Raw genomic sequence first — 13,040 nt, 5'->3', positions numbered from 1 at the left:
AGAAAGGCTGGTTTAGATAACCAGGCCGGGGGACCGTTCAAAACCGGGCCGCGATTGGCCCGCAGGCCAGACTTTGGCCATGCCTGGTCTAGGGCGATCAAAGGGTTAACGGTGTGCTTTGCCAGTGTTTTTGTGTACTGTGTTTAGAGGTCGACCGATATGGGTTTTTCTCTGACCGATGCCGATATTTGGAAATCGGGGCGGCCGATGGCCGATATTTTAGGCCGATTTTTTTTTTTCTCATCAAAAAACCTAGGGTGGAGAGGTGGGGAGGAGATAATTGTTTAGGGTGGAGAGGTGGGGTGCAGCCTGTCAGTGCCATATCAGTGCCCACCAGTGCAGCCCATCAGTGCCACCTCATCAGTGCCAACCAGTGCCTCACCACATTAGTGCCAACCAGGGCGTCACCACATTAGTGCCAACCAGGGCGTCACCACATTAGTGCCAACCAGTGCGTCACCACATTAGTGCCAACCAGTGCGTCACCACATTAGTGCCAACCAGTGCGTCACCACATTAGTGCCAACCAGTGCATTACCTCATCAGTGCCCACCAGTACAGCCCAATGTCAGTCATTTATCAATGCCCACCAGCCTAGCACAAGACTCCATTCGTCCCTGACGTGTTGCCCCTCCTCTGCCTACAATCCCCAGAATGCAGAGCGGGCCGGTAACAGCCAATTAGCGGTAACTGCCGGCCCTCGCTGTATTCTGGGGTTTGTAGGCAGAGGCAGGGCGCGCAGCAGTCAGGGGACGTTTTTTTTGCAGAGTGGAGGATGTCGGCAGCGGCGGCTGCCGATTGGCGGTTACAGGCCTGCTGCCGACTTCCTAAAACTAAAACAACAAAAAAAGTCAGCAGATGGCAGCGAGCAGGCCCCACCTCCTCTGGGTGTAAACAGAGGGGAGGGCCGCCGCGCTGGGTGTACCAAGATGGCCGCGGCTCTGGAGCTAGGCCGAAGCCGCTGCCTTTCCTGATGCTGTGACCGCGGCGGCAATCCGCGACTCCGCGGATTGCCGCCGCGGTCACAGTATCAGGAAAGGCCGCAGCCTCGGCCTAGCTCCGGAGCCGAGGCACCGCTAACGGCCATGTTAAATATCGGCCTAATTTGGATGAAAATCGGCCGATTGCCGATTTCTCCAAAACGGCCAAATATCGGCCGATCTCTAACTGTGTTAGGTGCTTTTACTAAGAGAAGGGATGGATTTTGTGCTCTGTTTGCAGAAACACAAAATCCCTTCCCTTCTCCCCTGTCAAAACAGAGATCTGCCTTGTTTTCAGTTCTGTGTGTTTAAGCCTGGATTCACACATATGCGATGTGGGAACCAGCGCAATTCCAATGACGGTTGCCGCATCACATCTCCCTCGCAGGCAGTTGACACTTCCCTCTGCGAACCGCTGCGGGTGTCAATACAAAGGTAATGACACCCCCAGATCGGTTCACAGAGTGCAGTGTGAACTGTGATTTTCAGGCAGGAATCGGACGGGATGGGTGTGAACACCCAATCCATTTAGATTCCAGTGCGGGGAAAAAAAAGGTTCCTGCACCTTTTTCGTGTGAATCCAATGCGAGTTCAACCATACAAACTGTATGTCTGAATTTTCATTGCAAAGACATTGCATGTGATCTGCACAGCAATGCGGTGTGAATCACGTACAATGTCTGTGTTCGCAATTGTGTGAACCCAGGCTTACCGATGATCGGCTTCTGCTGTAAAAAATCACAGCTGAAGCGGGCCGCCAGTGGCACGTGTGCACCCCCTGCAGGTGGAAGTGCAGAATCATGTATATATACGTGATCCTGCACAGGAGAGACTCCCTGTAGCAGTAAATCTGCTACGGGGCGGTCTTTAAGTGGTTAATACTATTTTTTTTTTTAAAGTGTACAGTGATCAGACTGGTGGTTTTCTATGTGGATGTACAGTGTATCATGCTTTAAGAGGAACTAAACCCTCCTATGCTTTACAACCAAGAGAGTCGCCATCTTGATGTCTGTTTAATCTGCAGTTGCTATAGCGCTGTGATCAGCTATGACACGAGCCATTCGATAGCTTGATAGTTCCTTTGAGAGCCAACATAAGTTCATTAGTAACTCCGATGTTGCCAACCTAATTCTTCCTTCATTACCTGGTGAGCCACTGACCTGGAAAACATGTAGGCAGGAGTTAAGACTTGGCAGACCTTACCCGCTGAGTACTCGTTCCAGGTCAGTGACTCACTAGGTAGTGAAGTTCTGATGATGGCGATGGGGACTGCACCTTTAAAAGCAAGTCAGCAATGGCTGCTATATTTTTCTTACCTCTTGGATTTACTTTAAGCTTTTCTTTGGATATCAAGGATTTGACCTGAAAGCCAGCTCAGCGGGGGCGGGGTCTAATGGGAATGATTCATTACCATCTGCTAATTGCTGGGAACTATTGATGCACATTTATAATGATTATATCCTTTGCCTTACAGTACCACGAATTATTGTTTTGGGCCCACCTGCATCAGGAAAACACACTATAGTAAGTATATCAAGATTTAAAACCATGGGAAATCAATAAATGGATGAAAATGTTAGTACATTGGTTATCAGCTCTAGGAAAAAATAGAAAACGTAAAGTGAGCCCCCACAGCTCTGACCCTGACCCCTAATCCTTAACCCTTTCCACACCTGGACTTAAATATTTTATCTAAATCTAAAATAAAGTGATTGCAAACCCTTACATATACCCTCTGAAGTGACTAGCATCAGGTGAAACACACAGATGAACGAATCCTCCTACATAAGTTGTACCGTATTTGCCGGCGTATAAGACGACTCGGCATATAAGACGACCCCCTAACATGCTGCTAAAAATAGTGGTTTTGTAGTCTACTTACCGTATTAGACGACCCCCTTGTGTGGAAGTAATGAAGAAGCCCGCCGGGTGCTCTGTACAGCTGTATGTAGTTTGTAAAATGCGCGGATTGGCAGAGGTCGTTACTCCAATCCGAGCAGGCTTGGCATGCTCTGTCATCCCACAGTGCATCGGGATTGGCTAAGCGGCGCATATACAGAATACATGCAGCCGCACAGAGCACCCGTATAAGACGACCCCCGGATTTTGGCTGTAAAATTCCGGTGTAAAAAGTCGTCTTATACGCCGAAAAATACGGTACCTATTTATCTGCAGCCATCTGTCTTGTACAGCTGTTCAAAGCACACAGATCAAGGCCATTTTCTTAGGTCCAGGTACAGGGGATGGAGAACTGACTCACACACTACACAGCAGCGAGCTGAGTGTAATCTGAGACATAAGTGGAAGCAATGGTCACACCCACCTCTACACAGTCACATAGGGAAACATGCACAGCTAAGCCTTTTGTGTGCTAAAGAGGGTGCAGCCTTCTTCTGGGATACTTCAGCATAACCACAACCTTAACCTAACCCCTAACTCTAACCTTACCCATTATCTTTATTTACCTTTTATTTTCTAAAAATATAAGACTTTCTTTGTTGATATCAGCTCTGGAAGCACTGTCACCATGTACCAAAACAATGCAGTTCAGTCCCAACAATGACTGTATTTAAATATATATATATATATATATAACTTTAATAGCATGATTTTGAGCATTTTGTAATGCACCTTTTTGCAAAACAAAATTCAGTTTTGTCCACAAGGATCCACGAAATTCTGGTTAGAGCACTAATGGCAATGGGTAACACAGACAGTTCAATTTCAGACACTTTTAGTAATACCCTAGTGATTAGTAGACAACAGAGTCATTATTCTATGAATTACTTTAACGTGCATTATCAGTTAGTGGCAAATAATAATCATTGCAAACCTGATCCTGATCTGAAATCACCATTTATAGAATGTTCTCCTGGACATATTATAGGACCTAAATCTATCCATAAGGGGTAGGTGGCAGCTGGGCATACAGCCACAATCCAACTGCCAAGTGTTTAACCTGTCGTACAAAAAAGGGCACAGGAATTGCTTCTTAGGCCATGGTTTATGTGCCGTTACCTTCAGGGGTTTGGACAATGGCAAAAACCACTCCCTCTTCCCCCAAATGTATCACTCGTAGCCCAGCCCCCACACAGTTAGAATCACTCCCTAGGACACACTTAACCCCTTCCTCGCCCCCTAGTGTTTATACCTATCCCTGCCAGTGTCATTTACACAGTAATCAGTGCATTTTTTAGCACTGATCGCTGTATAAATGACAATGGTCCGAAAATAGCGTCAAAAGTGTCCATTGTGTCCACCATAATGTCGCAGTCACAATAAAAATTGCAGATAGTAAAAAGTAAAAAACTTTTATTTTTTTTTCAAAATTGACACTTTTTTTGTTTATAGCACAAAAAATAAAAACCACAGAGGTGATCAAATACCACCAAAAGAAAGCTCTATTTGTGGGAAAAAAAGGATGTCAATTTTGTTTGGGTGCCACGTCGCACGACCGCTCAATTGTCAGTTAAAGCGAAGCAGTGCCGAATCGCAAAAAGTGCTCTGGTCAGGAAGGGGGTAAAATTTTCCCGGGGCTGAAGTAGTTAAATTAGACATTTTCCACCTTTAACCCCATTTACAGCCACCACTGTATATCATATGGCAGTGGCAGCAGAACATTTCATACTCGCATCCAGGAGTGTGTGCGCACTTCACATGCCAACTGTTGGCTTGCTAATGAAGACGATCAGCCATTTGTTCTGAGACTCCAGAAACATCAGTTTGCTGATCTCTCTTACCTGCAAATAACCAGGAAGCGATGTGTATAATGTAATTTCCGATGCCAGGTGTCACTTTCCATGGTTGTTACAGCAAGTGATCTGTGCTCCCTTAGCTTTAATAGAGGGCAGGTGAAATATCAGGGGTCTAAAAGGCCCCTGATGTCTCAATAAGGAGAGACTCTGCCACAAATCACATAGTGGACTTTTTTGTGATGGGGGGGGGGGGGGGGGAGTGTCAAAAAACAAAGCAATAAGAAACTCCATCCACAATTTTTTTTTGAGCCCACCCTGTCCCCACATACATGTACATATAATCATAAACACACCAAGCAGAGTGCCTATGAATGCGCACACTGATCAAAAATTCTAGGGCCAACATTCACAGTTAACACTAAAGTGATGACCTGTGGGGCTTTTAAAGCGCTGCCTATGGAAAACATAGGCTACCAAGGTTCATTATCATTGTGTGGGGGTGTTTAATTTTAAAACTTGATATGTTAAATATCTATTTACTTAGTGCAACTTGACCTGACTAAAAATGGCAATTCATTGTGTTTGTTAACCCTAAAATAAACCTCATGCCCCGTACACACCATCACTTTATGTGATGAAAAAAAACTTTAATTGACCGTGTGTGGGGGAAAACGTTGTTTTATGTCTTGTAAAAAACGACCAAAAAAAATTGAAGCATGCTTCAATTTTATGTGTCGTTTTTCAAAACGTCATTTTTTACTTCACAGAAATTGACCGTGTGTAGCAAAAAACGTAGTTTAAAAATAAGTTTTTACACCCGCGCATGCCCAGAAGCGAGCTTCAATGGAAAAAGTGGTGAGAACGGAACCCTAGCTTTGCTAGAACATTGTGAGAAAAATGATGGTGTGTGTAGGCAACTTCGTCTTTGAAAATTGAAGTTTCAAAAACGTGGTTTTTTACTTCACAGAAAATGTCATTTTTTTTCATCACATAAAGTGATGGTGTGTATGCGGCATTAGTGTATTTGTTATGCCGCACACACACAATCATTTTTCGGGTTGTAAAAAACAAAGTTTTTCAGGCTCTAGAAAAAAACAAAGTTTTTTCGTGTTAGTAAAAGACGATTCGCGCTTTTCTGTTTGTTACAGCGTGATGAATGTGCTTACTCCATTACGAACGGTAGTTTTACCAGAACGAGCGCTCCCGTCTTATAACTTGCTTCTGAGCATGCGCCGGTTTTTCACGTCTTTAAAGCTCACACACGATCATTTTTTACTACCATTGTTTTATTCTCCAGGGTATCTAAATAAAAAAAATTATATATAGGTAAGTCTTATTCTTGGCTTATCTATAGGTACAAATACTGCATGGAGGTTTACAACATCTTTAAGCCAACCATAGATGGTTTTAATCTTGTGTGGTTTGGCACGGACTGGCCAAGACTCAAACTATCTATGAGCAGGCTGAATGTATCCAAGTCGATCCATCATGGTACAACCAGCATGTTGGATTTCTAGCATGCGATTGTTGCCAGTAGCCGTTAGCAATATCATAGTGTTCTCCTGGCAGATATAGCTCCCCACAATCTCCCCCCGGGAGAACACAATGGCCCTGTGGGAAGGATTCCTCCATCAACACTGACTGTGTTGATAGGGGAATCAAGTGATTTCTTTCCTGCAATCTGTGGTTGTAGGAAAGAAAATCACACCATCTATGGTCTTCTTGTCTATTGACAATATTCCCAGCACCAGCATTATGTCAGGACAAAGAATAGTAAGTGTCCCAAATGATTCCAGCCAATCTAGAACAATGGCTAAAATCTGCTCTACAAATGACTATCCAATTGTCTTGTCTAATGCCACATACACACGATCCGAATTTCCGACAAGAAAAGTTCCATGTGAGCTTTTGGTCGGAAATTCCGATTATGTGTATGCCCTATCGGACATTTCTGTCTGAATTTCCGACAGCAAAAAATTGAGAGCTTGTTCTCAAATTTTCCGACGGCAAAAGTTCTTGTCGTAAATTCCGATAGTTTGTATGCAATTCCGACGCACAAAAATCCTACGCATTTTCGGAATCAATTCGACGCATTCTCGGAATCATTGAGCTTAATTTTTCTCGGCTCGTCGTAGTGTTGTACGTGACCGCGTTCTTAATGGTTGGAATTTCCGACAACATTTGTGTGACCGTGTGTATGCAAGACAAGTTTGAGCCAACATTCTGTTGGAAAAAAAATGGTTTTGTTGTCGGAATTTCCGATCGTGTGTATGCGGTATTAGGACCCTTTTATGCTGATGCGGTATGTCAATTGGTAAGAAACCAAGCAAGGAAAGCCTGTATCATTATATTGAATGTTACAATCTCCATCTATGGCAGTGAATCTTAACCTGGGGGTCGGGACCCCCTCGGGGGTTGAATGATGATTTGCCAGGGGTCACCGAATCCTGCACCGCTCTCCCAACCTTTTTGCCCACTCAGCCTCTTCGCAGGCGCCCATTCAGTTCATGACGTGGCTAGGGGGCAGAGACTAGAGGTCAGCTGACTGGAGATGAATGTGAAGTGGGAGGGGCTGGAGGAGACCCTATCTTCTGATTTCGGCAAAGGTGTCACTGCTATGAGACACCACCAAGGGGTTTTAATATTATACAAGTGGAAGGAACTTAGGGAGCTCTAAACGTTAATGGGTTAGGGGCGCAAATTACTTGTCTTGCCTTAGGTGCTCACAACCCACGCTACGAAAATAATTTTACTGTTAGGGGTCCCCACAACCTGAGAAATTTTATCAAGGGGTCACGGCACTAGAAAGGTTGAGAACCACTGATCTATGGGTTTCTTCGTGTTGCAGTTTCAATGCAGCCTGCAGCTTTTTCCCTGCTGGTCTTCATAAGATGCATTCAGCTAGATTCACGTAGAGCGAAGTATGTTTAAGCGGGCGTAGTGCATCTCATATGCGCTACGCTGACGTAACATAGAGAGGCAAGTACAGTATTCACAAAGCACTTGCTCCCTAAGTTATGGCGGCGTAGCGTAAATGGGCCGACGTAAGCCCGCGTAATTCAAAGTAGGCTGGTAGTGGGTGTGTTGTATTGAAATGAATCGTGACCCCATGTGAATGCATGGCCGAACGAACGGCGCATGCGCAGAATCACGTCGCAAATACTCCCTACGATACGACGTCTCAATGCGTACGACGTGAAACCTCACTTACGCCCAGCCCCATTCACGTACGACTTACGTAAACGACGTAAAATCCAATGGCACTTCCGACGTCCATACCCTAAACGACTTAGACCAGCTTTTTGGTGGTTTAACTTTACGCCGGAAAAACGCCTTACGTAAACGACGTAGATTACAGCGACGGGCGCAAGTACGTTCGTGAATCGGTGTATCTAGCTCATTTACATATTCGACGCATAAATCCACGGAAGCGCCCCTTGCGGCCAGCGTAAATATGCACCCAAGATACGACGGCGTAGGAGACTTACGTCGGTCGTATCTTGGCAAAATTCAGGCGTATCTCATTTTAAGAATGAGCGCATAGATACGACGGCGCACATTCGGACTTACGACGGCGTATCTACTGATACGTCGGCGTAGGTCTCTCTGAATCTGGCCCATTGTTTTCATTGGCTCAGCATGCAGAATGTGTACAAATTGGAGCCAATGCGCATACAAACTGGAAGCAAAACACGTGTAAATCGGGGGCAAAACACAAGGAAGAGGATCACATGAAAACTGAAAGAATTTTTTTTTTTTTACACAATTACAATATGATATTTCTAGAAAGAAAAATAAGGAAAAGTAATCATTTAAAAAGCTGAACTTTCATGGGCCATTATTCCTCCAATAAAATGGCTGCTTGAATGAGCAATAGGTGCCCTCTAAATAATTTATGAAACCCATGCAACTGATTCTTTTTTTAAGGGTTTTCATACAACTATCAGCACGTTCACCCATCCAGGGTTAAGAATTCCAGCACCTCCAACCCTCCTGTGTCCTCCCTTCGTACACAACAGAGGGATAGTGCTGTGTTTAAACATACATTTGTTCCTAGATCATTTATTTAAAGCACGAGCTGGAAAAGGTAGAGGTTCACTTGGCATGGAAAGAAAAAGCTCTTTGAAACCTATTTTCTTTTGCAAAAAGTTGGACTCTTCTCCTCTTCTCCCCCGCAGGCAAAGATGCTATGTAAGCGTATGAATGCCACTCACCTTTCTCCAGAGAATATGTTGTCAAATGATGTCTCAACGCTGGTGGAAGAAGCTCGATCGTACAAAGATAAAGGCCAGGTATAGCTGCTGGAACTTATGCATTATTTCCAAACACGAAAAAAAGCACATATCATTTATATGTACACTAGTGTTTTTGTAAATAGCACCACGGTCATATACAGTTTACTTGTATGTGTGTGCGGATATCTACTTACTCATATATATCTATATCTATATATACAGTACTGTGCAAAACTGTTAGGCAGGTGTAAAAATATGTTGTAAATTAATTCTTTCAGATATAGAAGTGGTAATAGTTTATTTTTATCAATTAACTAAATGGAAAGTAAATGAACAGAAGAGAAATCCAAGTCAAATCAATATTTGGTGTGACCACCCTTTGCCTTCAAAACAGCATCAATTCTTCTAGGTACACTTGCACACAGTTTTTGAAGGAACTCCACAGGTAGGTTGTTCCAAACATCTTGGAGAACTAATCACAGATCTTCTGTGGATGTAGGCTGCCTCAAATCCTTCTGTCTCTTTATGTAATCTCAGATAGACTCGATGATGTTGAGATCAGGGCTCTGTGGGGGCCAAACCATCACTTCCAGGAATCCTTGTTCTTCTTTACACCGAATATGGTACTTAATGACATTGACTGTATGTTTAGGGGTAGTTATCCTGCTGTAGAATACATTTGGGGCCAATCACAAGCCTCCCTGATGCTATGGCATGATGGATAAGTATCTGCCTGTATTTCTCAGCATTGAGGACACCATGGATCATGACCAAATCTCCAACTCCATTTGCAAAAATGCAGCCCCAAACTTACAAGGAACCTTCACCATGCTTCACTGTTGGCTGCATTCACTCATTATTGTAACGCTTCCTGGCCCTTCAGCAAACAAACCGCCTCCTGCTACAGTTGAATATTTCAAATTTTGACTCATCAGTTCAGGAGCACCTGCTGACATTTTTCTGCACCCCAGTTCCTATGTTTTCATGCATAGTTGAGTTGCATAGCCTTGTTTCCATGTTGGATGTATGACTTTTTGCCCACAATTCTGAAGACCACTATTGGCCAAACTTCTCCGAACAGTAGATAAGTGTACTTTGAGTCCCATTTGCTTCTGCCAGTTCTGTACTTATGGCACTGCCGGACATCGTCCAATGTCAAAGGGAAGGAAGCGTGATGTGACTTTTGTCTGCTGCATTAAAAGAGAAGTATGAGTATTTTATTTTTGTTTTTTGATTCATACTTACCTAGGTGGATGCAGTCCGATGCTGCATCTGTCCCCTGGCGTCTCTAACTCTAAGAACCGAGCGATCAAAAACCGCTGATCGCTCAGTTCTCACAGCTCCGTGGGCAGAGATCTGCTGACTTCTCGCTCACTGGAGCGATGGGCTGTGGAGACGTGGGAGCGGCGGCCGGCTCTCAGCGGCTCGCTGAGTAGGGTGCCGGTCCAGGAATCTAAATGGTTCCTGACTCTATGGTCGTGATGACGCCTGAGCCTGGACTGACTTTGTGACATCAGCAGAGAGTGGACTTCAGCACGATCTCTGCTGAAAATGGGTCACGGGAGTGCAAAACTAACTGCACTCCTGTGATCCCCAGGGGAAGTACAGCCAAATGAGCTTTGGCTGACTTCTCCCTTTAAGTTTCCTTGGCCGACCACTGCGTCTACAGTCCTCATTGTTGCCTGATCAATAGTGTCCTCAATGCTGAGAAATACAGGCAAATACTTATCCATCATGCCATACCATCTGGAAGCCCTGTATTGGCCCCAAATTTATTCTGCAGCAGGGCTACAACCCTAAACATACAGTATCTCACAAAAGTGAGTACACCCCTCACATTTTTGTAAATATTTTTTTTTACATTTGTGTTGTTTTTATGTACAATCGCTCGTATGCTGGCACTTACTGGAAGTGCCTTTTTTTGTAAGTATGATTATTTTATTATTCAATGAAATGCTTGCTAGCAGAGCACTAGATGTCTCTTGTTTATTGCTATATCTTGGGATATTGGTGATCATCTGCATTCAAACCAATCTGATGGGATTTCTGTATATGAGCTTACAGTATCTGGCATTTCCATATGATCCACATCAGGAAGACTACTGTGACCACGCTCTTGGATATTTGCCCTTTATGGGAAAGCCTCTGTGACACTTTAACTCAGGGGTCCTGGCGTTGAGGTGAGCGACATAGAGTGTCTAAGGTGGAGGCTATACACTTTTGACACAGTCCATTGTTTTTCAAGGCACATTGTCACTTTATTTGGAATCCTGTGTACTTTTCTATATGAACTGTATATCTGACAAGTTGGCTGTCGGTCCTGAATTGCTTCCACACACCCTGATAACAGCCACTCCCTCCTCTGGTGCATGGCCCCCACCATGCTTCCCAGGATCCACTTGCTCATTGACTGACCCGGAATCGACATGTAAAACGTCACTTCTGGGTCCTGTGTCACCGATCTGCATTCCATTAGCTCCCCCGGATGATAGGCGAGACATCAGAGGTCTAAAACACCGTAGGAAGCGGTTTCCCCAGACAGGGTCGCCAGGTCTTCGAGGAGAACATACAATACAGGGAGGGGGGGAAATGAGCAACCACCAGGAGAGATCCCAAAAGAGGGGGGGGCCTACAACCCTAACAGAGGTCTTCTTACTAAAAGATTACCATAACCACTGGTGGCACCCAGTGGCGTAACCAGAGTTATGGGCGCCCGGGGCAGAATTTTTTTATAATAAACATCCACTCTGGTTATAAGGATAATTAAACACATGTAAAGATACATGTAATGTATCCATGTCAAGTACAACAAATACTGAACAATTCTCAGCAATACATTATACAGCAGCAATGTGTAATTATCTTCCCATCCTCCCCCTCCTGCCTCCTCCAGGCATCAGACCCCCCTACATTTCTCCTATAAGGAGCAGATCCCCTCCATACACCCTCTCTAGGTATCAGATCAGATCTGTTTCATTTCCATATAGCCAGCCTATATGATATAGGCAGGCAGTAGATCCCCTCTCTATATGCTGGGCCCTGGGTACACTACCAACGTCTACCTTCCTTCAAATACATTGAAGACAAGTTGTCTTAGACAACGTGAGCCTTGTGTTCCCGGCCTGCTCCATCCACCATCCATTCAGATCCAGTCCACATGCCCTAGTCCTCCTGGACCTCCGGGCAAGCAACATGACTCTCAGACTCAGTCTCACCTCACCTGCTCTTCCTGTCTTCCGCGATATGCGCTGCCTGCCACAACGGTCGGTGAAGTGATCCGGACCGGCGGAGGAGAAGACGGCAGCATCGGTGGCTCTCAGACTGACAGCGAGGCAGAGGCGGGAGACTCCAAGCGCATGCGCCTCCCGCGATCATAGACAGGCCAGCTCTGCCGCCGCACATGACCCTATTCACCCAAACGCAGCACGCCGGCTGCCCATTGTCGAGACTGAACATGGCGGCCGGCGCACAGTGACACGGTGAATACAAATTATTAATAGAAGACAGAGTGACACACGCTGGCGCCCCCCTAAATGTTGCGCCCGGGGCAACGGTCCCCTCTGCCCCCCCGCTACGCCACTGGTGGCACCCAGTCCATCGTTCAGGATAGGGAGCAGAGATACTTCTATCCCCCACATAGTCTCCCTAGATCCTCTGGCAGGAGAGAGTCTATAGCTTTAAATCAGGGCTGAACTGACTCATACACATATGTGGAGAGTGGAGTAAACTATAGCAGGAAACAGAGTCTGTATATGTAATGATATTGCTGCCCACCTGGACATATATCATAATACACTATACGCAAAAACACATTTTTAAACATTAAGAGTGCTGCTGATCTCATACACCCTTTTTGCAGCCACTTGATGTCTACATGCATTCCAATGATGGCTGCAATGCATTTCTCAAGCGGGTACTCCGGTGGTGACAACAGTGGACCATACTTGCCTAATGTGTGGTGAAATGGCCACTTGTAGTCTTCATCGGAAATCGTTTGACAGGGTGACAATGCAGGAGAAAGGAACAGAGCATTGCCACCCTTTACCAGGAAGTGCCTAAACATAGACCTTCATGGTAGGATCACCAATGAAAGATGCAGATTCACACATATTGAGAATTAAATTTGAATT

The 13,040-nt window shown here is 45.0% G+C and overlaps 1 protein-coding gene across 1 annotated transcript in view; it reads left to right on the top strand.

The window, feature by feature from the left end:
• The window catches only part of AK8 (adenylate kinase 8), a 181,588-nt gene that overhangs the window by 31,112 nt on the left and 137,436 nt on the right, over positions 1-13,040 (top strand). Inside the window, exons 3-4 of the mRNA XM_040324427.1 lie at positions 2,455-2,504; positions 8,854-8,967. Of these exons, the coding sequence (XP_040180361.1) occupies positions 2,455-2,504; positions 8,854-8,967 (164 nt within the window). The remainder of the gene's footprint in view (positions 1-2,454; positions 2,505-8,853; positions 8,968-13,040) is intronic.

This window comes from Rana temporaria, chromosome 9 (assembly GCF_905171775.1).
Source record: "Rana temporaria chromosome 9, aRanTem1.1, whole genome shotgun sequence".
In the NCBI taxonomy this organism is placed as follows: Eukaryota; Metazoa; Chordata; class Amphibia; order Anura; family Ranidae; genus Rana; species Rana temporaria.
The sequence above is the reverse complement of the archived record's forward strand: the minus strand, read 5'-3'. Positions and strand labels throughout refer to the sequence as shown.